The 27,153-nt window shown below is 40.9% G+C and overlaps 1 protein-coding gene across 7 annotated transcripts; it reads right to left on the bottom strand.

Moving 5' to 3' along the window:
* Positions 1–7,880: 7,880 nt before the first annotated feature.
* Positions 7,881–18,262, bottom strand: LOC118545926 (uncharacterized). 7 transcript variants are annotated; one of them, XM_036108509.2, is made up of 6 exons: positions 18,064–18,256; positions 17,393–17,455; positions 11,622–11,742; positions 11,282–11,368; positions 10,063–10,136; positions 7,881–9,843 (listed from the first exon to the last, which is right to left on the bottom strand). In XM_036108509.2, the coding sequence occupies exons 2-6, from the start codon at positions 17,399–17,401 to the stop codon at positions 8,650–8,652; spliced, it is 1,485 nt and encodes a 494-aa protein (XP_035964402.1). In that variant the 5' UTR covers positions 17,402–17,455; positions 18,064–18,256; the 3' UTR covers positions 7,881–8,649. The 7 variants fall into 7 exon arrangements, with proteins under 7 accessions (XP_035964402.1, XP_035964400.1, XP_035964393.1 ...); XM_036108507.2 differs by having other exon boundaries at positions 11,270–11,368; positions 18,064–18,255; XM_036108500.2 differs by having other exon boundaries at positions 7,881–10,136; positions 11,270–11,368; positions 18,125–18,262.
* Positions 18,263–27,153: the final 8,891 nt, after the last annotated feature.

Raw genomic sequence — 27,153 nt, 5'->3', positions numbered from 1 at the left:
TTTGAGTCAGTTTAGATAATTTCTGTGTTTCAAGGATTTTGTCCATTTCTGCTTGGTTATCTAATTTGTTGGTGCACTAATATTACACTGTATGTTAACTGGAATTTAAATAAAAAATTGGAGAAAGAGAAAAATAATTTGTTGGTGTACAGTTGTGTTGTTGTTTTGGTTTTTTGGTTTTTTGTGTTTTTTTGAGAGAGAGAGAGTGAGAGCAAACATGAATGATGGGGGAGGGGCAGAGAGAGAGAAAGAGAGAGAATCTTAAGGAGGCTCCACGCCCAAGGAGCCTGACAAGGGGCTTGATCTCATGACCCCTGAGATCATGACCTGAGCTAAAATCAGTCGGACACTTAACCAACTGAGCCACCCAGGTGCCCCTACAGTTGTTCTTAATATTGTCTTATAATCCCTTTTACCTCTGTAAGGTTGGTTGTAATATCTCCATTTTCAATTCTGGTTTTGGTTATTTGTGTTCTCTTTTTTAGTCTAGGTAAAGGTCTGCCAATTCTGTTGATCTTTTCAAAGAGTCAACTTTTGGTTTCATTGATTTTTCTCTGTGTTTTTCTGTTTTTTATTTGGTTTATCTCAACTTTGTTTTTTTATTATTTCCTTCTTCCATACTTTTTTAATTTGTCCTTTTTGTAGTTCCTGAGGGTGTAAAGTTAGGTTATTGATTCCAGATATTTTCTCATATAGGCAATTTATGTTACAAGTTTCCCTCCTAGCACTGTTTTTTCTATATACCATTAATTTTGGTATGCTGTGTTTTGATTTTCATTAGTCTTTTCTGATTGATATTTTCTGATTTGTGACTTATTCTTTGACCCTTTGGTTGTTTTCTTAGTCCATTCAGGTTGCTATAACAAAATACCAGAGATTGGGTAGTTTATAAGCAGCTTAGATTTATTTTTCACAGTTCTTGAGGGTAGAAGTCTGAGATCAGGGTGCCAGCGTTGTCAGGCTCTCTTTCAGGTCGCAGACTTCTTTTGTATCCTCACAGGGCAGAAGGGGCTAGAGAGTTCTACGGGATCTCTTTTATAAGAGCACTAATCCCATTCATGAGGGTTCCACCATTACGACCTAAGCACCTCTCAAAAGACCCACCTTTTAATACAATCACATTGGGCAGTAGGACTTCGACATAGGAACTTGGGGAGGACACAAACATTCAGACCATAACAATTTTTTAAGAGTGCACAGTTTAATTTCTGCATATTTGTCTACTTTTCCTTATTAATTTCTAACTTCCTCCTGTTGTGGTCAAGAAAGTTACTTTGTATGTTATCTGTTAAATCTACTGATACTTGTTTTATGCGCTAATAAATAAATCCATCATGAAAAATGTGCTGTGTGCAATTGAGAAGAATGTATATTCTGCAGTTTTGAGGTGGAGTATTGTTATTTGTCTGTTAGGTGTAGTTGGTTTATTGAGTTGTTCAAGTCCTTTATTTATCTTCTGTGTGGTGAACTATCCATTATTTCAAGTGGAGTATTGAAGTCTCCAACTATTAACGTACAAGTCTATCTCTCCCTTTAATTCCGCCAATTTTGCCTCATATATTTTGATGGGTCTGTGATTAGATGTGCAAATGTGCAATGAGATAATTGTTATATCTTTTTCCTGTGAACACTTTATTAATATATAATGACCTTGTCACTTGTAATCTTTCAGATCTAAAGTCTATTTTGTCTGATATTAATGTAGGAGGCACCACAGCTCTGTTTTGGTTACTATTTGCAAAGAAGAATTCTTCCACTCTTTGATTTTTAACATATTTGTGTGTTTGGATCTACTGTGACTCACTTGTAGACAGCATTTGCTTGGATCATTTTTTAATCCATTCTGCCAATATCTTTTATTGGAGAATTTAATCCATTTACATTAAAAGTAATTACTGGAAAGGAGGAATTTCTGCCTTTTTGCTCTTGATTTTCTATATGCCTTACAGCTTTTTGATTCCTCATTTCCTCCATTGGTGTCTGAGGAAGCTTGGGTGACAACTAAAGTGAACTTTCTAAGGTGGACAGTAGTCCCTCTGGCAGATGAGCTTGGTAATAAGGGAGATAAGGAAGACATTCTAGGCTGAAGGAACAGCATGCCAAGGGAATATTTTTTGTTCAAAGAGGCATAAGAGGACCTGTGTGGTTGCCAAAAGAAACCTTAATCTTCTGAGACACAATATTGTCATGGGGCAGTTATATGGTCTTTTACTGGGTGCTCAAATCTGGCCTGTGTTCTTAAAAGATGTGTGACTATGGGAAACTTACTAGAGTTGAGTCTCAGGGTGCTGAGAATGCCACGGAGATGATTGTGACATTCACCTCATAGTCAGTGGGAGGATTAATAAAAGTAAGAAAAACACACCAAGCAACTCACATGTGCCAGGCACCCCACCGTTTGCTTTATGAATATTTTCTCTTTAATTCTCACAACCACCTGGTAAAACAGGAATTAATTTTGTGTTGATGTAGAAATCAAGGCTTGAGAGTTGAAGGGACTTCCCCAAGTTTATATAGGCATACCTCATTTTCTTGCACTTCACTTTATTGTGATTTGCATTTTTTTTTACAAACTGATGGAGGTTTGTGGCAAACTTGCATCAAACAAATCTGTTGACATTGTTTTTCCAACAGCATTTGCTTGCTTTGTGTCTGTCACATTTTGGTGATTCTCACAATATTTAAAACCTTTTCTTTATTATTGTATTTGTTATGGTGATCTGTGATCAGTGACCTTTGATGTCACTATTGTCATTGTCTGGGGTGCCAGGAACCGCACTCATATAATACCATGAACTTAATCAATAGTGTGTTCTGACTGCTCCACTAACCTCCTGTTCCCCCATCCCTCTCCTCTCAGGCCTCCTTATTCCCTGAGACACAATATTGAAATGAGGCCAAGTGACAACCCTACAATGGCCTCTAAGTTTTCAAGTGAAAGGAAGAGTCACACATCTCTCAAAAGCTGGAAATGATTAAGCGCAGTGAGGAAGGCATTCAAAAGCCAAAAGAGGCTGAAAGCTAGGCCTCTTGCACCAAACAGCCAAGTTGTGAAGGCAAAGGAAAAGTTCTTGAAGAAAATGAAAAGTGCTACTCCAGTGAACACACAAATGTGTGAACACCAGCCACAACATTCCCATAAACCAAAGCCCAATCCACAGCGAGGCCCTAACTCTTCAATTCTAGGTAGGCTGAGAGAGGTGAGAAAGCTGCAGGAGAGACGCTGGAAGCTAGCAGAGGTTGATTCATGCAGTTTAAGAAGCCATCCCTAGAACATAAAAGTACAAGGTGAAGCAGTGCTGATGTAGAACCTGAAGCAAGTTATCCAGATCTAGATAAAATAATTAATGGAGGTGGCTACGCTAAATAAATTTTCAATGTAAATGAAACACCTTCCATTGGAAAAAGATAACATCTAGGACTTTCATAGCTAGAGAGAAGCCAATGCCTGGCTTAAAGCTTCAAAGTACAAGGTGACTCTTCTTAGAGGCAAACGCAGCTGATGACTTAAGTGGAAACCTAGTGTCCATTTACCATTCTGAAAATCCCAGGACCCTTAAGAATTATGCTAAATCTGATCTGCCTGTGTTCTATAAATGAAACAACAAAGCCTGGATGACAGCACATCTGTTTACAACATGGCTTACTGAATATTTTAGGCCCACTGTTAAGACCTACTGCTCAAACAATGAATCATGGAACACTACATCAAAAACTAATGATGTACTGTATGGTGACTAACATAACATAAAAACAACAACAAAAAGACCGACCGTTCAGGAAAAAAAGATTCTTTTCCAAATATTATGGTCTAATTGACAATGCACTTGGTCACCCAAGAGCTCTGATAGAAGTGTACAATGAGATTAATGTTTTCATGCCTGCTAACACAACATCCATTTTGCAGCCCATGAATCAAGGAGTAATTTTGCCTTTCAAGTCTTATTATTTAAGAAAAACATTTTGTGGGGCTTCTGGGTGGCTCAGTCATTAAGCGTCTCCCTTCGGCTCAGGTCATGATCCTGGGGTCCTGGGATCGAGCCCCGCATCAGGCTCCCTGCTCAGTGGGGAGCCTGCTTCTCCCTCTCCCTCTGCCCCTGCTTGTGTTCTCTCTCTCGCTGTGTCTCTCTGTCAAATAAATAAATAAAATCTTTAAAAAAAAAAAAAAAGAAAAAGAAAAACATTTTGTAAGGCTATCGCTGCCATAGATAGTGATTCCTCTGATGGAGCTGGGCAAAGTAAGTAAAAATCTTATGGAAAGAATTCATCCTTCTAGATGCCATTCATGATTCATGATTCATGGAAAGAGGTCACACTATCAACATGAACAGGAGTTTGGAAGAAGTTAATTCCAACCCTTGTGGATGACTTTGAGGGATTCAAGACTTGATTGGAGGAAATTACTACAGATGTGGCAGAAATAGCAAGTGAACTAGAATTAGAAGTGGAGGTTGAGGATGTGACTGAATTGCTGCAATCTCATGATAAAACTGAAGGGATGAGGAGTTGCTTCTTATGGATGAGCAAAGAAAATGGTTTCTTAAAATGGAGTCTACTCCTGGTAAAGATGGTGAAGATTGTTGACATGACAGCAAAGGATTTAGAATATTACATAACTTAGTTGATAAAGCAGCAACAAAGTTTGGGAAGATTGACTCCAGTTTTGAAAGTTCGAGCTATCAAACAGCATTTCACGACAGAGAAATCATTCTTGAAAGGAAAAGTCAATTGATGCAGCAAACTTCACTGCCGTCTTATTTTAAGAAATTGCCACAGCCACCCCAACCTTCGGCAACTGCCACCCTGATCAGTCAGCAGCCATCAACGACAAACGACACCCTCCTCCACCAGCAAAAAGATTATGACTTACTGAAGCTCATATAATGTTTAGCATTTTTTAGCAATAAAGTGTTTTTCAATTAACGTATGTACTTTTTGAAAACATAATGCTATTGCATACTTAATAGGCTACAGTATAAACATAACCAAAAAATTCACTGGACTCACTTCATTGCCAAACTTGCTTTATTACAGTGGTCTGTAACCAAACCTGCAATATCTCTAAAGTATGACTGTACAGAAGGCAAGTGCCAGTCTCAATAGGCTGATTCAGCTCCAGGAATTGGGGTGAACTGGAAACATTTGTTTTAATGCTGCATATAAAACCCTTGGCTTAAAGTTCAGGTTACGTTACATAGTTTAGGTGCACAGCCAGCCACGAGGCTCCTCTGCAGCTGCTAACAATATTGTTTATCATCATAATTCTCTTCCTATTCACCTTTCATGCCAGAGCTCTTACTTTCTGTGCCTCTCAAGCCACACAGCCTCGTCTTTCTTTCATCAACGGCTTCTTCATCGGCAATTTTTCCCCCTAACACAACTGCTTAAAATCGTATTTAAAGTGTCTGACTCCCCTTTGATGCCCAGCACAGAGAGAGACTCCTGGGAAGTGCTTGGTGATAAGTGCCTCGGTTCTGTCAGGATCTGTACCAGTGACTGCACAATAGGTTCTAATCACATCTGACTAACCCCAAACTAATGAAGCTACTCTCGCTTTCCAGGCATCGGTGACCTTCAGTAACACGGTCATAACCTGGCAGTGAGGACAGCTGCACTCAGCCCAGAGGACCTTGTGCTGAGAGGTGATACGGAAGGCTGTTGCTAGGCTTCTGATCTCACTGGGTGAAGCCTGACCTCTCCTCCATAGAGGGACCTGATGCCTCCTTCATTCTGCCTGTTCTCCAAAACACATCTTTAGGGCACCCTTCCTCCTTCCTGCAGCCCAGGTGAGTTGTCTTACCTTCTCCTATCTGGTGCTCTTTGTGTCTCCTTGGAGTATTTGGGGAAATGGCTCAAATACCAAAGGAGGACTTGTTGGAAGGAAATGGGAGTGTCTTGTAAGAAACTCCAAAAAGTGAAACAATTAAGTAGATAAGAGAGACAGGTGATTAGGAAGACTCACTAGATAGGACAGACCAGAATGATGAAGCAGCCACGTGAAGATAATAATGATGATGAAATTAATAGCTAATATCCACTGAATGCTTCTGAGGTATCGGGCACTGTAAACATTTTACACCAATTAACTCATTTATCTTCATAATAATCCTGTGAGGTGTTACTATCCATTTATAGATGGTGAAGTAATTTGTCCAAAGTCATATAAAGACAGTATACATGCAACTTGGATTTATATCCAGGTAACATGACTTTTGGGCATATACTCTTCACACACACACATGCATGCACACATGCACACACACATGCACACACACACAGTTTTGAGCTCTTGAAAGGTATAAAGTGTGTCTTATTTATCTGCTCAAGAAATGGTTAACAGACATGACTATGATTCTCCATCAGTGACATTGTAACATCATGATCTTAGCCCAATCTTCCAATAAGGTAATATACTCTTACTGCTTTAAGTCATTCACTATATTTGACCCTGGCTTTCTTTTCCTAGTTCAGTATCATTGTAAGATGTCATCATGTGTATGCTCATGCTTCTTAATTGACAAAGTATGAATATTTGGATGAATCCTCTCATAACAAAATAACAAGGTAACATAAAACTATGTGTAGTGAAAGCAAATAAAATCTAGGGATTGAAGTACTACTTCATCTTTGTGGTACCAGTGCTTGGGAGAGCAGGGGAAGCAGAGAATGGGAGAAACAGAAAGCATGTCATTATCCTACAACTGGATATATATAGTGGCCAGTCTACCCATAATCACAACGGTTCTTAATCCTTGTTTGATACCATTCCGTGCTTCCTTAATTAGGTCTCTCAAAGATCCTTCAATGTTCTTTAGAATCTCAAAATCTCATAAATAAAACTAAATCAAAGGAAAGATAAATCTTTTTAAAAATTCACCATACCATTCCAACCCACTATCTCTACTGAGAATTGCTATGGAATGTGCCTTCACCTCTTGGTTTTCAATGAAGGTAGTTCATGTACTAGAGCAGAATATTTTGTCGAAAGTTGGAAACCCTATCACTCATTCCACATCAGAATTATGTCAGTGACATAACATTCCTTTTTAAAATAATTTACTTACATCAAATGCCATAGAGAATATAACCTGAAATATAAGCTGTATAAGTGCGCTTTACTTCTAAGTGTGCAGACAGTTCTAATCATTGACATGTATCACCTGCCTAGTCACAAGATAGGAAACCATGGGGCCAGTCAGACTATTCAATTTATCTAAAACTTAGACTATTTGAAGCCAGGCTCTTTACAAACCATGAGTATCTGTCGGGGTTTGGTACAGAAAATGAAAACTGTCTAAGTATTTCAAGAAGACTTATATTACAAGTAACTGTTTTCCAAAACTGGTAGGCAGGCTGGAGGAAAAGTAATGGGGACAGCTCTGGACTATTAATTTCAATGTAAGCTCTCGTAACTATGAGCCAGCATGGAGAAATGACTGCTGCTGTTAACTAGTAATGCTGCCAGCCCTAACAGCTCAGTGCCACGCACCTTGAGACTAGACACTGGATCACGGAGTCCAGATGCAGCTAACATGACAGAACAGGCTTCTGGACTCTGCCTAGAAGGACTCGCAGAGTGTATGTGCCCGCACACAGCTATGTAATTAGTGCTCCTCCTTTAGGATTCAGATTGCAAAGCACATCCACCATTAAGCCTGCTCTGATCTCTCATAGTTTGTTGTTTCTTGGTTATGCTCTCCCTGTACTTGTAAAAATTAAAATGTGTGAAACTGACACCAAAATAATGATATTCTTAGCACAGAGATCAGGCCATTTTTCTCTAGCTTAGCTAGTCTCCCACTAAAGGCTACAGTAAGGCTTAATTCTGCAAGAGGAAAGTAGAAAATTTTGTAAGAAATATCAGTGTCACAGTGAAAGAGTTCATTATATACAAACTGATTTTATTAGAGACCAAAAACTTTATTCACACCACCTTTTACTTCTTTTGCAGCTTTAATTTTTAACTTTAAAACATTTTCTGGATCCACTGGGTGACTAAATATCTTCACATGCCCATTAGCTAAAGAAACTTTTATGTAGGACTTGAGTAAAATTGCATGCTACTGCTATAAGGCATATTCAGTTACAATCTACTCGTTTGCTCTTCTGTAGAACTGCTTACAAACAGCATCGTTGCAAAGAAAGATTTACACGTAACTCCTACAATCTTCAGGCTGTTCTAGCATTAATCTTCTGATGTCTAGCAAGATAAGAACTCCCAGTGAACAGTTTGCTACACTTCTCATATAAGCTCTCTCCAGTGTGAGTGGATATAGAATAAGGAATACACCTTAACTGAAGGACTTGCCACAATTTTTACATTCATATTGCTTCTCTCTCGTGTGTACTCAATAAGAAATTCATATTGCTTAATGTCTTTCCCATGTTACATATATAGGGTTTTTCTCCAGTGTGGACTTATGTCAATTAAGGGATTAATACTGGCTAAAGGCTTTCCCACATTTATTGCTTTCATAGGCAGTATGAAGGCAATAAATGGTCTCTCTACAGTGTGAACTGTGATGGACAGTAAGGCTTGTACCACTGCTAAAGACCTTCCCATATTTATTACATTCATAAGAATTTTTTTTCCAGTATAAATTTTCAGGAAAGATCTATGGCTAAAGTGTATTATGACAAATATTCTATTCATACAGTTTCTCTCTTGTATGATTTTTCACATGTATAATGATTCATATGGCCTAAAGGCTTTTCTACACTTATTGCACTATTGGGTTTCTCTCCATTATGTATTCTCTGATGGGCAGTAAGATTTGAGCCTTTGCTAAAAGCTTTCCCACACTCGTTACATTTATATGGCTTTTCTCCAGTATGAATTCTCTGATGTACAGTAAGGTTTGAACTACAGCTGAAGGTCTTCCCACATTTAATACATTCATAGGGCTTCTCTCCGGTATGAATTCTGTGATGTTGAAGCAGGGATGACCTATGACTGAAGGCTTTCCCACATATACTGCATTCATAAGGTTTCAATCTAGTGTGATTTCTTAAATGCATATTCAGTGATTCTGGCTGGTTGAAGGATTTCCTGCATTTTTGACATTCAAAAGGCTTTTCTTCATTATGAATACTCTGATGCTGAATAAGAAATGACAAGCTGCTAAAGACTTTCAGACATTTGTTGCATTCGAATTGTTTCTCTACAGTGTGAATTCTTTGATGTCGAGTAAGGTGTGAGCTACAGCAAAAGGCTTTTCCACATTCACTACATTCGTAAGGTTTCTCTCCGGTATGAATTTTCTGATGGTGAATGAGAGATGACCTATGAATGAAGGCCTTCTCACATATTCGACACTCATAGAGTTTTTCTTGAGTGTGAATTCTCAGATGTTCAATGAGATGTGAAACACGACTAAACGACTTTCCACAGTTCATACATTCATATGGTTTCTCTCCAGTGTGAGTACTCTGATGATTAGTAAGTGAGGACACATGGCTAAAGGCCTTCCCACATTCAATACATTTGTAAGGTTTCTCTCCACTGTGACTTATCTGATGTCGAGTTAGGGATGAGCCATGGCTAAAAGTCTTCCCACATTCATGACATTCATATGGTTTCTCTCCTGTATGAATTCTCCAATGGCGATTAAGGATTGATTGTTTGCCAAAGGCTTTCCCACATTCATTGCATGTATAGACTTTCTCTCTATTATAAGTCTGATTAAGGGTAAGAGATTTGCTCTGGCTGAAGGCTGCCACACTTTCTTTAGAATTCAAAAGTTTCTTTCCACCATTGATCTCCTCATTTTTTATAACAGACTTTTTTGGTAAGCTCTTCTTAAATATATCATGTTTATGTGATTTCCCTTCAGCAGAAATTCTCTGTGGTTCAGAAAGAATAGACTTTAAATAGAAGATGCTTCTAAATGTATTGTATTTGTAAACATTTTCCCCAGTGGGGCTTTCTCTAAAGGTGAGGGTCACCGGTCTGAAATGTTCTACCTGATTTTCATGCTTCCCCTCCAACTTCTCTATATATTCCCAGTCCTTGTTAAAATTTGAAAATTCATGACTTTGTTTTATAATTTTTTCTATTATTACCGTTTGGGGTGAATCTTCGTCATAAATATCCTCCTTCGTTAATAATTTCTTGTTTCCCCATCTTGATTCCCAATCTGAAATATATCAAGAAAGCAAAACACTGCTTTTTCTGTACTTCTTGAAAAGAAACTTCTATGGTAAGAATAAGAGATAAGAAACAGAGCACATCTCCACCCCCAGAAAGCACATGACTGAATTCTCATTTATTCAATAATTTCTGAACAAAGTTCAAATGGAGCAGAGAATAGAGACAGCTCACAAAGATGGGTACAGGGTGTAATAAGGGAAATGAGTTAAAAACAGGCAATCAGTATGTGGACTAAAAGTGAAATTATCAGGAAAAAACGCACAAAGTCTTCTGGATTCCAAGCCAACATTCTATTCTATACCTACATTTATGTGGAAGACCACATTTTGTCTCACAGCCTTGGTTCTCCAACTTTCAATTAATCTCAATTTGATGTCAGATTAGCATGCTTAAAATGCACAATTTATAGCAGTACATTAAAAAGTTAACAATGAACAAAATATTCTTTATCACTCAGAAGAATTAGGCTTTGTTTGTTGAAGATCTGTGTGAAATCATAGAAAATATTGTTCCTAGAAACCTTTTTATACATTCTTTACTTCCTCTAACTCTTATGTTCACATTTGACCTCTGAAGCTCAGCCTTAGGGGAAAAGAGATTTCCCATCTGACAGCCTTTCTTCACCTAAAATGATTGGTATATTTTTCCTTAGGTAGTCTTAAAGAGAACAATTTGCTTTATTTTGTTTCAAATAAAACAACAATTTGAACTATTATGATCACAAAATCTTCACTTTTGATTAGATAGCATAATACAGAAAGATAATAATTTGGGATGGAGGAATGGCCATTTTAAAATCTAAGCTAAGGTTTCAGATAATCATTAGCCCACATACCACTAACTTATACTCAAAGATGGGATGGAGTTGTAAAGTGCTTTTATATAATACAATATTATTGTTAAAGGCGAGGGTTGACTCTTTTGTTTTATTTTGACATGGCATGTCCTGAAATAAATATCAATTCAATATGGAAAAAAAAAAATCTAAGCTAAGGATCCCTCAATTTGTTACATTTGGGATCTCTGAAGACAGTATCCCTAAAATATCCTAAAATGCCTCCATCCTTTCCACAAGCATGTTTAACAAAGACCTCTTGTGCCTGATTCTGCATGACTTACCTGGAAACATACCTTTTGACAGTTTTTTCTCCACCATCCAAGGTTCTTTCCCATCCTCCAGTAAGCTGATCACATATGGCTTAGGTATGGAAAGACCTGCTTACAGGAAAAATATAAACCTGTTTAAACTACGGTTCTCATGGAGGAGAGGCCACCATCATAAAAGGAACCAAAGGCAGTTCTGAAGGATGGTCACTGAAATGGGAAAATAAGCTTCAGGAAGGGCACAATAGAGCTCTACACATCCTTGGGAACATGGAACAAAATTCCAGCCATTTACTCAGGAGAATCTCCAGCAATTCTGAGTAACAGAAGATCTCCCTCTTTGGGGTGAAGAGGGAGATATGCTTACCTAGAGAAACCAGGTTCTCATAATTCTGGACCATCACATCCTTGTATAAATTCCTCTGAGCAGAATCCAGCCATCCCCACTCTTCATGAGAGAAGTCTATGGCCACATCACTAAATGTCACCTGAAATAGCAAACATATTTAGGCTCAGTCACAGTCAAGGCCACTTCTGTCACTGGTTAAGGGGTAAAACTGCCCTGGCTGTAGAAGAAAGGGAACAAGATTCAGTAGTTGTGGCAATGACCAGGAATCTGATCTAAGTTAAGTAGTAATTGGATAATTATGTGTTTGGCATTGTTTTACAAGAAGGGTAAGAGACTAATATAAGAGCTTTGCTTCAGAAAAGTTAATTCTGTCAAAGGCAAAAGAATTCTAAAATTTTTTTAAATCTGCATTCAACATTTGACAGCATATAGTCAAGTGCTTAGTTGTGTTTTTTATAGTTTACATGATAGGTAAATAAAAAAACGATGATCCACTAAGGTTCAAAAAAATGATCCAGTAAGTTCAGAAAAAGACATCTTGAAAGACAGACGTATACATAACTAATTTATAAACAAAACCCATTTATGGTATATAATTAAACCCTGTATTGATAATCTATAATTAAAATAATTTGACACCCCTGGGCAAGAAGACTGAAGAATAGTTTCATGCCATCGGCAGTCCCTGAATTGGACCTTAAATAAGGGCAAAGAATTAGAGGACACAGTTCAAGGAAAATATTCTAAGGAAACAGTATTCATTCATGGTATTATTTAAAATATCAAAACTTTAGAAAAAGCTCAAATGTTCAGTAATAGTTTGTTAGTCAAATTATAATACATGCAAAAAATGTATGCATTTAAAATGGCATTCTTATTACTTTCAATGGTGAAAGAGACCTTATTTGGCTGTGACAAATTTTTCATTCCAAGGGTGGTTGATTCAATAGTCTATTATTTTATTTGGATATTTTGCATGTATCTTCATTAGTGATACTGGTCTTTGGTTTTAAAGAGGTAATTTACCTTCGTGAGGTGTTGGGAAAATAGTTAAAAAATCAAATCTGCCAAGCAGAAAATCCTCTCCACAATGTAGAAAAGAGAACAGTTTTACTACTGAATAAGCATCACAGCAGACTGTAACACACTTCATAGGCAATCACTGAGACTGCAAGGACAGAAAGAAATCTCACCCTTTTACAAAGCCAGGCATGTATAATCTATAACACAGACGTTTTCAAAGAAATAATTTGTCCTCAAGTAAGAGGACTTGGCAGCATCATTTGCAACATACAGTTCATCCTAAATTCACCTGGTAATTGGAGTGGCCAACTGTGTTAATTGCTTTTACTCCAAGAAAAATAAAACTTCTCCTATCTTTATGACAAGCAGATAGTTAGAACTTGGAGCCAGGAGCCTAGGCTAAACTCTAACACAGACTGGGAGATAGAGGTGCATCGTCCTTCAGGTTTTCATTTCAAAGAGATGGCTGCAAGGCCTTAAGAAAGACTTGACTGCCCTGAAAAATGGGCAGACGCTTATTTAGCTTTGAAAAAGATTCACAAGCACCTCAAAGGGAGAGGGAAAGGATTTACAATTACAGGTTTTTCTCAAAGGAAATACTCTAAAAAAAGGGAGGAGGGGAGGATCTCTTTCCCTTTTGGCACCAGGGAAAACTCCTTTTTCCATTTGTATTTATTCTTACCCAGGTATTAGGGTTAGCTTTATCATATGAATCAAAAAGTTTCCCATCTTTTCCTACTTTCCACAATGGTTTTAAATGATTGGCTTTTACAAACCCAACTTGATAAACCAAATTTAAAAATCAATACTAGGGGCGCCTGGGTGGCTCAGTCAGTTAAGCATCCAACTCTTGATTGTGGTTCAGGTCATGATCACAGGGTGGTGAGACTGAGCCCCATGTCAGGCTCTGCGCTTAGCGGGGAGTTTGCTTAGGATTCTTCCTCTGTCTCCCTTTGCCCCTTCCGCCCACACATGCACACTCTCTCTCTGTAAAATAAATGCATAAATCTTTTAAAAAATCAATACTAAATTAATGCACAAGATAATTTTTTTTTTTTTAAGATTTATTTATTTATTCATGAGAGACAGAGAGAGAGAGGCAGAGGGAGAAGCAGGCTTCCAAGGAGCAGGGAGCCCGATATGGGGCTCGATCCCAGGACCCTGGGATCATGACCTGAGCCAAAGGCAGACGCTTAACCACCTGAGCCACGCAGGCGCCCCACAAGATAATGTTTTATTCCACCAATGCAAAGAGGTTTCATATTTTAAGTTTTGAACACATATTCATGAACGTCATTATATTAAGTCTAAAAAAGAAAACTCACATAATCTCATTACTAGATACCCTTTGTTCTTTATTTAGGTCAGAGTTTCTCAACCTTGGCATAATTGACATTTTAAGCTAGATAACTGTTGTGGGAGCTGTCCTGTACATTGTATAATATTTAGTTAGTAGCATCCCTAGCCTCTACCCATTAGATACTAGTAGCAATTCCCCGCTGCCCCCCTGGAATTATTCTTAGAAAATGTATTGTAAACCCTAAGGGGTAATTGTGGAAGCAGCTGAAGCATCAGCAGCATTCCTGTTCTTGGGCTATTGAACGTAATAGTCTGCTTTGAACGGGATCCCATGATCCCCTGGGTCATTCTTAGAACATGTATTGTAAGCCCTAAGGGGTGACTATGGAAGCAGCTGAAACGTCAGCAACGTTCCTGGTCTCAGGCTATTGAACAGAATGGCCTGGTATGAACAGGATCCCATGATCCCCTGGGGCAGGGCATACGTTTAGAGCTTTGGAAGAATATAACTCTCAGTCCCCCTTCCTGCACCTGGCGACTGCTGGCAGAAACCTCTCTCTCCTCCCTTATCCCATGACTGCCTCCCTGAGTGCTGGTGCGTAGGGGAGGATGCAAACCTGCTTTATGGCTTCAAGATAGTTGCCATCCCTTTGTACTCCTTTCCCACCCTTTGATGCATCTGTCCTTGCTTTTCTGATAAAAAATAAAATAAAGGTTATGCGCAGAATTTAGCTGCTGCTCTCTCCCTTGTAGAGGCAGTCCTGCACAGCAGCTCAGATCAGTGTCTGAGAACTTTATTTCAGTGCATGACGACACCCCTCAGATTGTGACAACCAAAAATATCTCCAGACATTATCAAATGCCCCCTATGGGTAGGGCTAAGGGGGACAAATTCATCCCTGTTTGAGAACCACCACTTTAGAAAATGTTTGCAGTTCCCTGAAAGACTCTCTTAGCCCTACCTACCTATGCTCAAGGTACTCCCTCAGTTTGGTGTAACTTCACTTCTATCTCTGCCTCCCTGGTACCATGGGCCACCAAAGCCAGTTTCAGCCTTGCTTCCCCAGGGATGCTTCAACTCTCTCTTCCCCCTTCAACTGCCTGGGCAGCCTAGGATGTTCATTCATCTTTGTGCCCAGAAGAACTTAGGATATTTGTTCCAGCACGTATGTTAATTTCTTACGCTTTCTTGCTTTTCTACCAGCTCTGTACTGCTCAATACAGCCACTAGCCAAATTTGGCTATATAAGTTTAAATTAATAAAAAAAGGGGCGCCTGGGTGGCTCAGTCGTTAAGCGTCTGCCTTCGGCTTAGGTCATGATCCCAGGGTCCTGGGATCGAGCCCCACATCGGGCTCCCTTCTCCGCGGGAAGCCTGCTTCTCCCTCTCCCACTCCGCCTGCTTGTGTTCCCTCTCTCGCTGTCTCTCTCTGTCAAATAAATAAATAAAATCTTTAAAAAAAAAAAAAATAAATAAATAAATTAATAAAAAAAATTTTTTAAAGATTTTATTATTTATTTGAGAGAGAGAGCTAGAAAGAGCACAAGTGGGGTGAAGGGCAGAGGGAGAAGGAGACTCCCCGCTGAGCAGGGAGCCCGATGCGGGACTCAATCCTGGGACTTCAGGATCATGACCTGAGCTGAAGGCAGACGCTTAACCGACTGAGCCACCCAGGCACCCTAAATTAATAAAAATTAAAAATTAAATAAAATTTAAAGTTCAGTTCCTGGGTCACTTTAGTCATAGTTCAAGTACAATAGTCATATAGGGTTGGTGGCTACCATATTGGACAGTACACATAAAGAACATTTCCACCACTGTGGAAAGTTCTCTTAGTATTGCACTAGATCACAAAGTCCTACATGTCAGTGTACACTCAAACCCACGTTAACCCAAACCAGTCGGTTAAGCATCACTCCTGATTTTGGCTCAGATCATGATCTCAGAGTCCTGGGATTGAGCCCCAAGTCAGGCTCCATGCTCGGCAGGAAGTCTGCTGGAGATTCTCTCTCCCCCTCCCCCCGACTCTTGCTCACCCGCTTGCTCTCTCTCTCTAAATTAAATAAATAAATCTTTTTAAAAAATGAATCAATGAATGATTGGCAACTAGTTTACTTTAGCTTTTACTTTAAAAAAAATAGTTTTTCAGGGCGCCTGGTGGCTCAGTCGGTTAAGCGTCTGCCTTAGGCTCAGGTCGTGATCCCAGATCCTGGGATCCAGCCCTGCGTGGGGCTCCCTGCTCAGTGTGGAGCCTGCTTCTCCCTCTCCCTCTGCTTATACTCTCTCTCTGTCAAATAAATAAATAAAATCTTTAAAAAAAAAAAGTTTTTCTATTTTAGTTATCTAATATTCCCAAGAAACCAGACTCTGCCCAACATCACATATGCCACTAATAACTTCCATGCAGGCTTCACCTTCCACCCCATGATTCTACCCTACCATTTTTTAAAGTTTATTCACTCAACAATTATTTACTAAGCCTCTGTTTTGTACCAGATACCACTCTAGGTACTGAAAACAATCAACAAAGAAGGGAAAAAAAATCCCTCCCAGAGGGATGAGACAAACAATAAGCCTATGCATTTAGTAAGCAAATAATGTATTATCTAGTGAGTGATAATCACTATGGAAAACAACCAAGCAGTGAGGAGAAGAAGTGATTGTTAGAAAAGCTGACTGCAGGTGTTCAGGGAAGCTTTACTGAGAAAGTAATCACTGAGCAGAGATATGAAGGAGGTAAGAATGCAAGTCTGTACATTTCTGGGGAAAGAAGATTCCAAGCAGATGGTACAGCAATTTCCAAGGCCTGGAAGCAGTAGCCAGTGGCTAGAGCTCACAACAAACAAGGAGACAGAGGTAAGATGAGATCAGAGAGGTAAAAGCCTAATTGCACAAAGCTTTTTAAGTCACCGTAGAACTGTGACATCTGAGTTAGGGCCACTGAAGAGTTTTAAGGTGAGCAATGACAGGATGGTGGCAGTGGTGGTGGTTGTGATGGTGTAACCGTTGGTCAGATTCTGTAGATATGTATGTATGTATTTTAGATCCAACCAGAGTGTCTGAATATAAGTTATAAGAGAAAGGAAAGAATCAAAGATGACTCCAAACATCTCTCGACTTGAACAACTGAAAGGACTGATATATCATTAACTGAGACCACATAATAGTACTCTGACAACCATAAAGCAAATAACCCAAAATCCCAAACTTGAATTTTGAATTGTAATTTAAAAAAAAAAAAGTTTTGCTCACGACTCAAGCAGAAAAATGGTAGAGAAGAGGAGCACTGAGAGAAGATAGTACTTTGGAGGTCTTCTGTGGGCTCCATCCTTTGCTACAGTGAAATGAATCATAGATCCGGTCCCTAAAAGGACTTTGTTAGGCAGGAACTGGTAGGAGAAGCAAAGCAAACACTCAAGAGTTCTGCTAAGGTGGTTCAGGAAGATCTGGGGAGATTACCGACTTACCTGGAACATGACTTGTCAACACAGTCCTCTTTCCAGCCTCCTGTCTTAAAGAGTAGGAGTGTCCTGAGAAGGCAGATCAAGAACACAAAAAAGGAGCCATGAAAAATGAGGCTTATCTCGCAGCGCTGTGACACATCCGCAAGTAAACACTGGGAATCACTTTCTAGGGCTCCATTCTCTCCCTAAACTAGCAGAGTGTTCCTTGGCACGAGGTAACCATTCACCAGGTGCCAGAGGCTTGTAAACCAACTACTACATATTTTTGAGACAGACTCACAAAACAACAGTAATAACGTTAAGAGCTCATTCAATCTTCACAACTATGCATGATTGACATTCACATTATTCCACATTTCTTTTCTAAACGATGAGATTCAGCGATACTGAACCAATTTGTTGAAGGCTGCACAAATGGAAAGCGTCACTTTCACGACTGGATTGCCTAAAAACCACTGCGGATGGCGTTTTCTCTCAGGGCGTACGCTGCACAATCACTCGCCCATTTCCTTCTCGCAACAACTCAATGAGGTAAACGACACCCCTTTTACAGAGCAGACAGGCCCAGGAAGCTAAGACCCCGCCGGGGCTCACACCGCGGTGTAGACTCGGCACCAGCGAGGCTGTGGCGGCCGTGCCCGGCGCCCGGCCACCCTGCCGGGACCCACACTTGCCTGAGTCCCGGCGGGCCCTCCCTGACCCTGAAGCCGGGGCCCGGGAATCCAGAGGCCGCACCTCCGCGCACTTGACCCGCGGAGAGCGGACCACGGCCGCCGCCGTCGAAAGAACTGCACTACACAAGGAGAATTCCGCCGCCTGCTTGAGATTTCCGCGAGGCAGACCGAGGAGAGAGCGCACACCGGAACAGCATTTCCCAGCTTCCTCCGCGTCAGCGACCAGTCACCTGTGCCTCGCACGTCGCCGCGTAAAACCACACTTCCCAGAAGGCTGCGCGTTCGCGCGCTCTCTGAGCGCCTGGCGAGAAAAAACGGCTGAGCTCCCTGAGGAACGCCACCGCCTGCAGCCTTCATCGCAGAGCTGCTCAGCTAGGACGCGCACGCGAAGTGTCGAAAGGACAACGGGACCGCCCTCTGTGTGCTTCTTAAGTACAATGGCGTCCGAAGCAAGAAACTACACTTCCCAGAAAACGATGCGGCCGCGAAAGGTCTTCCGGGTCGCGGGTCCGCTCGCGCGTCCGCCCTCCTGCCGGGACGTGGGCCGTCCGTGCTGGTGCCGGCGGAGAGCTGGCGTCTGTCAGCGCTCTGGCCAGCTCGTGTGGGCTTTGAGTGTTTGGCGCCCGCTTGCCCAGGACTGTGGTTCCTAAAATGCCCGTTGTCGGCGGACAGACAACACTTCTCGGGAATTGGTGCGGTCGCGTCACGGCTCTGACTGCCGCTGTCGTGTGTACAGGTCAACGAAGGACTCAGAAACGGCGGCCTCAGGTGCGCGCTTTAAGGAAAAAGGCCTTCACTCCTGTAACCCGTAGAGCCTGACCCACTTCTTTCCCCAGAAGCGCTGTCCTTGCCCCCCAACCCTCACCCAAACGCCCGCTGGACGTAGATGTACCTAGGCCAAAGCACTCTACTGCGGCTGTATATGTGGGTTGTTTCCTTTTTTTTTTTTAATTTAATATTACTTATAATTGTTCATTTTATTTTTTATTTTTGGATTTTATTTGTTAGAGAGCACAAGCAGGGGGGAGCGGCAGGCAGAGGGAGAAGCAGGCTTCCCGCTGAGCAAGGACCCTGGGATCTTGACCTGAGCGGAAAGGACATGCTTAACCCACTGAGCTTCCCAGGCGTCCCTGTTCATTTCATTTTAATTATGCTTATTTTTAAATTATAATGTGACTATGAGTTTTCTTGTATATGTCAAGCACTTAGGTGCATAAGATTCATTAGACAATGCTTCCACCTTGGTATATATCTTAAGGCTGTGGTATTTAATTCCTGTAGCATCTGTTGGTGGGAATGCAAGCCGGTGCAGCCACTCTGGAAAACAGGATGGAGGTATCTCAAAAAGTTGAAAATAGAGCTACCCTACGACCCAGCAATTGCACTACTGGGTATCTAGCCCAAAGATACAAATGTAGGGATCCGAAAGGGCACATAAACCCCAATGTTTAGAGCAGCAGTGTCCACACTAGCCAAACTATGGAAAGAGCCTAGATGTCCATCGATAGATGAATGGATAAAGAAGATGTGGTATACACACACACACACACACACACACACACACACACACACACAATGGAATATTATGCAGCCATCAAAAAATGAAATCACCATTTGCAACGACATGGATGGAACTAGAGAGTATTATGCTAAGTGAAATAAGTCAATCAGAGAAAGATAAGTATCACATGATCTCACTGATACGAAGATTTTGAGAAATAAGACAGAAGATCATAGGGGAAGGCAGGGAAAAATGAAACAAGACAAAACCAGAGAGGGAGACAAACCGTAAGAGACTCTTAATCTCAGGAAACAAACTGAGGGTTGCTGGAGTGGTGGGGGTTGGGAGGGATGGGGTGGCTGGGTGATAGACATTGGGGAGGGTATGTGCTATGGTGAGCGCTGTGAATTGTGTAAGACTGATGAATCACAGACCTGTACCCCTGAAACAAATAATACATTATATGTTAATAAAAAATTGTTAAAAAATTAATAATTCCTGTAGCAAGAGTAGTTTGTAAAAACACTGGCATCACCTAGATTCTCCTCAAGGCTTACAGTAGGTAACAAGAAAAGATTTGCCAGTGCAAAGTATATTCCCATCCATGTCTTTATTATACAATGACAAATTGTTTTCCAAAATTGTACCAATTTGCACTCCTACCATGGTTTATAATTATTTTGGTTGCCAGTTATTACTGCCAGTACTTGATTTTGTAAAATTTTCAAATTTTGTCAATCCGCTAAGTGTGAAATTGTGACTCAGTGTGGCTTAAATTTGCATTTCTTTTATTGTTAATAAGATTGAGAATCTTTTCATGTGTCTCTTGGCTTTAATATTTCCTTCTCTGAGAATTGCACATCTTTTGGTCAATGTTCTTTTAGAGCAAAGGCCTTTTTGATATTAAAATACAAGTTATACCGAAAAATGCAAGATTTTAAAGGGGGAGTGCAGAGACTAGGATATTAGAGTTTTTTCCCCCTTAGAATCCTGGGTGGAACTGGATTCAGTAGCCAAATGTGTTTTTGCATGTTTTGGGGTGTGAAATTCTTCGATTTTTCTCCTGCTAGGGATATGTTGAGCAACTTGAATCTGTGAAGTGGTGTCTTCCTCTGCTCAGCAAATTTTTCTTCCCTTTATATACTGCCTCTTCCCCATTCTTTCTTTTTGTGAACACCAGTTGGTAGGTCTTTCTACTCTGTCCTTCATGGGTCTTAAATCCTCCTCTGTAATTTCCATCTTTCAGTGTCTGTATTGCATTCTGGATAATTTATTCTGCTGTCTCCTATTCATAATTCCCTTTCCAGGCAATTCTTTTAAATTTCAGTTTTTTAAGTACTTGTGGTAACATGGTAGACACAGTTGACTCATATGTGCATGTGATAATACCAATAACAAGATTTTATGAATCTCTTTGTAAATTTATTTAATTCCTCACTCAATTTGCTTTGTTTCCTTTTGGTTGGTTATCTTTGTGTGTCAGTTTGTCCCTGTAAAGAGATATTCTGGGGCCTCCCAATATCCTTGTATGAAAGTACCCTTCTTTTCTAGAGATTACATAATTTCATTTTCGGACAAGTTCTGGGATTACTGCCAGTCTGAAACCACTTTAAACTATATTTAGATGTAGAGTCCCTGCTCGGTCCATCCAGTAAACCTTACATAGGGATTCTTCATTGTTGCTGCTTTCTCTCATAACCTTCCTGCGAGAATTATAAAGCCTTCCCATTATGAGTCCTCAGATTTTTGGCACATAAATTAAGTTCATGGTGGGGTGAGGGGAGTGGCTAACCTCAAAGGACTAGATGGGGCTGGGAGCAGAGGGGAGAAGTTTAAATAGAGGGCTAATCCTTTTGTTTCAATAGCTATTTATGGCCAGCTCTTAACATTACTTTCAAAGCTGAACCCCTAACATGTGAGTGCTCCAAAAAGGATAGAGGCACTCTGATGAGTAGAGAATGAGAGGAGAAATCTAGGGGCGGGGGGAGTGGGAACTCACAGGTGTAAGTAAGCTGGTTTTAAATATGCCATTCTCTTGTAAAAGAAAATAGAGTCAAAAGAGATCAGTAAGGAGATAGCAAAATACTTGACATGACATACTGAACCCATTCCTTCCACTAGCTCTAAGCTGCCTTCTTTACTTTTTCTATTAGGCAATATTTATAGTAAATGATTTTACTGTTGGAATTTATCTGGTCAAGGGCACATTTTAGAATATGAACTTGGAAGAAGAAGAACCAGTTAATGTTGATTCTGAAACTGTCCCAAGACTCAGGGCAAAAAGTAAGTTTGGAACTCAAACTTCCATAGGCATCAAAAAATCATATATTTTTGCCATAGAGAGAAATTCCTGCTGAGACCTCTGGTAGAGATCTTTGTCCTTGTTACTGGCTCATCCTCCATCTATCACTTTATAATGAGCCTACACATTCCATTATAGGCCAAAGTTTTAAATCCACGAGTCTAGTCCCAGTTCTCTTGTCACTAATTTGAAGACCTGTCCATTCCAGTCTGGCCCAGGCCTGACCCCAGAATGTCCAGTGTAGAACCTGTGCAGAGCCTCCAACAAAACCTTCATGTTCTCTCCTTCTGTCCTTGAGGAAATCGGACATCCTACATCTCTATTTATGTTACCAGTATTAGGTTCACACCAGACTAAAGGGTGAACCCCGTGGGAAGTGTCAGGTGTCCATACATTTGACCAATAGTGTATAGCCATTGTTTTGGTAGGTCGGCTGGGTTCCCTGAGGGCAACTAAGGGCTGGTGTCAAGGGCCCTGTTTGTGGCTATGATGGGGAGAGGGATGCCCTTCTCATTTCTTTTCCTCTCTCTTGGATCATGGAGGAACTGGAATAAACCTTGCTTTACTTCCAGAAGAGACTTCATTTAGACCTTAAGCCTGAGAATACCTTCATGGGGTTTACAAGGAAGAAAGCTCATATTTTTCCCACTAGTTGATTTTGCATGATTTCTCTAAAAGGTGGCTTAGGGAAGATGAACTCCAATATGTAGGTTAGTCTGGGAAAATGAGTGGATAGAAAGTTTTACTGTTTTGTTTTTTTTTAAGTTCAGTAAACACTATAGCAAAATTTAGAAAAATATTAACACTACCTTTAGAAAGTGACCTAACATGCTCATCTGTTGAAAGGTATTACTTATTAACAAATATAGATTTATGTGTACTCTCATTCTTTTTAACTGCTCAATCCATTGTGAATGTCTTGCAATATTAGTAACATACAACCTATGCTGTCATTAGAATGTCTACAGTGTTCCGTATATAGGAATCATAGAAGTAACAGATTTAAGCAGTCTCCCCTTGATGAACTTTTTCTTTGTGCTCAGATTTTTATTTATTTATTTATTTTTAAAGATTTTATTTATTTGAGAGAGCGAGAATGAGAGAGAGAGAGAACATGAGAGGGGGGAGGGTCAGAGGGAGAAGCAGACTCCCTGCTGAGCAGGGAACCCGATGTGGGACTTGATCCTAGGACTCCAGGATCATGACCTGAGCCGAAGGCAGTCGCTTAACCAACTGAGCCACCCAGGCGCCCCTCAGATTTTTATTTAAATGTGTGAAGAATATCCTTGTACATATGTTGTTGCATATGTATTTGCTTTTGTGGTTTTTTTTTTTTTTTCATTATAAATCCCTAGATGCTATATTACTGGTCAAAGAATTTCATTTTACATTGAGAAAATTGAGAGCCAGGACAGGAATTTAAACAGTAGAGAGACAGGACTGAATATTGACTTCCAAAAATCCGTATGTTGGAGTCCTAATCTCCAGCAGTAAGAACATGGCTGTATTTGGAGATAGGGTATTTCCAGAGGTAATTAAGTTAAAATGAGGTTATTGGGTTGAACCCTAATCCGATAGGACTGTTGTACTTATAAAAAGAGGAAATTGGGACACAGACTTGTACAGAGGGAAGACCATGTGAAGACACAAAGAGAGGCCTCAGAAGAAGCCAAGCCCATCAACACATTGATCCTGGACTTCTAAGCCCCAGAACTGTGAGAAAATAAATATCCGTTGCCACCTAGTCTGTGGTACTTTGTTATAACAGCCCTAGCAAGCACCTTGGAACATGAACTTTAGGAAAATAGCTAAAGGACTGAGAAAAAAAAAAGTCTGTGAATATTTGTGTGCCTGTGTGTGTGTTTGTATCTCTCTGTGGATGTTCGCCTATGTGTGTGACCATTTGTTAATTTCCATCTAGGTATGTCCTTGGGTGCATGGGACTTATCTTTGCAATTATATACATGGGTACCTTTCCCTGATTGTGTCTTTGTCCATGCGTGACTCTGTGTGTATTTTTCTCTCCCTGTGTCCAGAAGTCTCTTCCTGTGGATGTTTCCATATTCTTCTTTGATGTAATTCTTTCCATATTCTTCTCCAGTGTGTATGTGTATGTAGCATTGAATGTGTCTGCATCTCTGCATGTGTGTCTGTGAGGGTTTCTGTCTGTTTGCCCAGGTGTGTGGGGGAGCGTTTTTCTTGGTGTGTATGTGTGGGTGCCTTCGTGTATTGACATCTATGTATCCTGTGTTTGTTTGTGTCTTTCTGTCTTAATGAGTATTTGGGTGTTTACCCCCCATGTTTCTATAACACATGCCCTGTAGGGGTGTGTGTGTGCGTGTGGGCGTGCACACACGCGTGTGTGTATAGTTTCTGTGTTGTATGAGTGTCTCTATAAGAGTGCACATCTGCTTATATCTCTTTGTATTGTCCAGTGTGCATTCCTGTATCTTTAGCGTCTCTATTTGCCTATACATGTCTCACAGAGATTCTGGGTGTGCCCTGTGTCTGTTTCTGGGTGGCCACAACCACAGCAACCCCCATCCTGTCAGCCCCAAGTTCCTTCCTCTGCTCCGGCCAGTCACTGCTGACCAACTGATGCTCAGGCTCTCCCAGAAGCGTGGGAACTCCTGAACTCTGGGTCTGAAGTCTTTTCTTAGCTCAGAAGTCCTTAATGACCAAGCATCCCCTTTCCCGAGTAATATAAGTGACTACTGCATTTTTGGTACCTCTTCCTTCTAGATAAACACCTTCTGCCTTTTAGATAATTTCTTGGGACACCCTGACATAGAATCACCCCATTTCTGTACAGCATCCAATCCAGAACAATGCTCTGCTTCCTTAAACTCACCAAGTCACGTAAGAAAGCCTAAAGCCTATACTGTGTCCTTTCTAACACCTTCTTACTGAGATGTCCTGTTATTCCCCGTGTACAGCGTCCTGCATTGCAGGCCACCAGTACATTTCACTTTGTTTGACTGCAAGTGTCTGCCTGATACTCAGTGGCTGGAGGGCACTGACACTACCATGTCCAGCTCATAGCAATCCCCTCAACTCCAGACCTGTACATCTGATCAGATACTCAATGTGCCACCTTGAATGTCGGATGAACATCTCAAATCAAATGTGTCCGAAACTGAGCTCTTCATTGCCTCCTGCTCCAGCACTGCTCTTCCCTCTGGCTTTCAGATCTCAGGACACAGCAACTGTATCTTCCCAGATGCTCAGAGTAAAAACTTCATTGCCATCCTTGACTCCTTTTATTTCTTCCTGTATGCAATCGGTTGTCATATTCTGTCCAATTTACCTTCAGTATACCCCAAATCCACCACTTCTCATCACCTCCACTATTACCATGGTGTGGCCAGCCACCACTGTCTCTCACCTGGATTATTGTTCCATCCCCTCACTGGTGTCCTAGCTTCCATCCTGACCCCCCCAAAGTCTGATCTTCCCACAGAAACTGAGAGATCCTCTTGGACCATCTCATTCTCCTGCTGAGAATCCTCAGTGTTTCCCCACTCTTTCCAAGTCAAAGCCAAAGTCCTGGCAATGGCCTCCCCTTCATTACCTCTCTGTGATACATCTCCTCTTCCTCCCAAATTTCACTCTTCTGCAGCCACACCCACCTCCTTGATTTTTATTTTTAAGCAACTGTGGAAACCTGGAAATGTCCCCCGAAGGTAACTAATCCCTGGAACCTGTGTTACCTTATCTGGCAAAATAGATTTTTTGCAGATGTGATTAAATTAAATTTTTGAGATTGAGAGATTATCCCAGATTATCTGAGTGGGCCCTAAATGCAATTGCAAGTGTCCTTATAAGATAGAAGTAGATGGGGCGCCTGGGTGGCTCAGTCGTTAAGCGTCTGCCTTCAGCTCAGGTCGTGATCCCAGGGTCCTGGGATCGAGCCCCGCATCGGGCTCCCTGCTCTGCAGGAAGCCTGTTTCTCCCTCTCCCACTCCCCCTGCTTGTGTTCCCTCTCTCGCTGTCTCTCTCTGTCAAATAAATAAAATCTTAAAAAAAAAAAAAAGATAGAAGTAGAAACAGGTCACAGACAGGGAGGAGAAAACAATGTGACCATGGAGAAGAAATTGAAATAATGTGGCCAAAGCCAAGGAATTCCTACAGCCACCAGAAGCGGGAAGAAGAAAAAAACAGATTCTCCCCTTCCTCAGGAAGGAGCACAGCCCTGCAAACACCTTGATTTCAGCCCAGTGAATGTAATTTTAGACTTCTGGCCTCCAGAATTTTAAGAGACTAAATGTGCATTTTAAGCCAGCAGGTTTGCAGTGATTTGTTTCACAGCCTCAGAAATGAGTATGGCACCCCAGTCACACTCTTGCCTCAGGGCCTTTGCTCTTGCTGCTCACTCTGCCTGGATCACCCTCCTTCCAAACAGCTCTGCCAGTTCCCCCACTCCTCCAGGTCCTCACTCAAATGTCTCATCACTGACTTCCCGGCAGCCATCCCATTCAAATTACCAATTTCCCACACATACCTATCTTTCTTACACTCTGTACTTTCTTCCTCAGCACTTATCATGTGACGTATCATGAATCTGTTTTGTTTACTTGTTTATAGTCTGCCTCCCTGTACTGGAATGTGAGCTCTATAAGGGCAGGATTTCAGCCTCATCTTTCCATCTTTAATTTTCCAAACTGTGCCTGGCACTTAACAATGGTAATGTTAAGAGTCTCTACTACAAGACAGTCAATTTTCAGAAGGGGGAACTGAGACACAGAAGTTAAATAATTTGATCAAGATCAGTCAGGAAATTCCAGAGCATCAAATCCAAGCTAATGGGCTGCACCATTTCACCCCCACTGCCCAAGCAGATAACTTAGCATCCTATTTATAGCTCAGGATAGTCTCTCTGCCTTCATGGCTGTACCCTCTGCCATGCCCTGTAACCCTGCCACACCATGCACATGGATGCCCCTAAATTCTGCTGTGTGGTTTGGGGGAGTTCAAGGGCTGGATTCCAGGAAGTCTTCAGGAGCCACTGATCATGAAGAAACTGGGGGCTATCCACCATACCTTGAAGGGACATTTGATAGAAACATGGATATCAGGAGTGCTTTTGGATGAAGTCTCTGATGGAAATGAGGAACATGCTATTGAAAATTGGAGGAAAGTTTATTCTTGGTATGAAATGGCAGAGAATCTGCTCAAATTGTGTTCTAGTGTTTTGCAAAAAGTAGAACTTGCAATTGATGAACCTGAATATTTAGATGAGATTTCTAAGCAAAGTGCTGAAGGCACGGCTGTCTTTCTCCTTGCTGCT

Source organism: Halichoerus grypus, chromosome 15, assembly GCF_964656455.1.
Source record: "Halichoerus grypus chromosome 15, mHalGry1.hap1.1, whole genome shotgun sequence".
NCBI classification, from domain to species: Eukaryota; Metazoa; Chordata; class Mammalia; order Carnivora; family Phocidae; genus Halichoerus; species Halichoerus grypus.
This window is presented reverse-complemented; position numbering and strand designations above follow the sequence as displayed.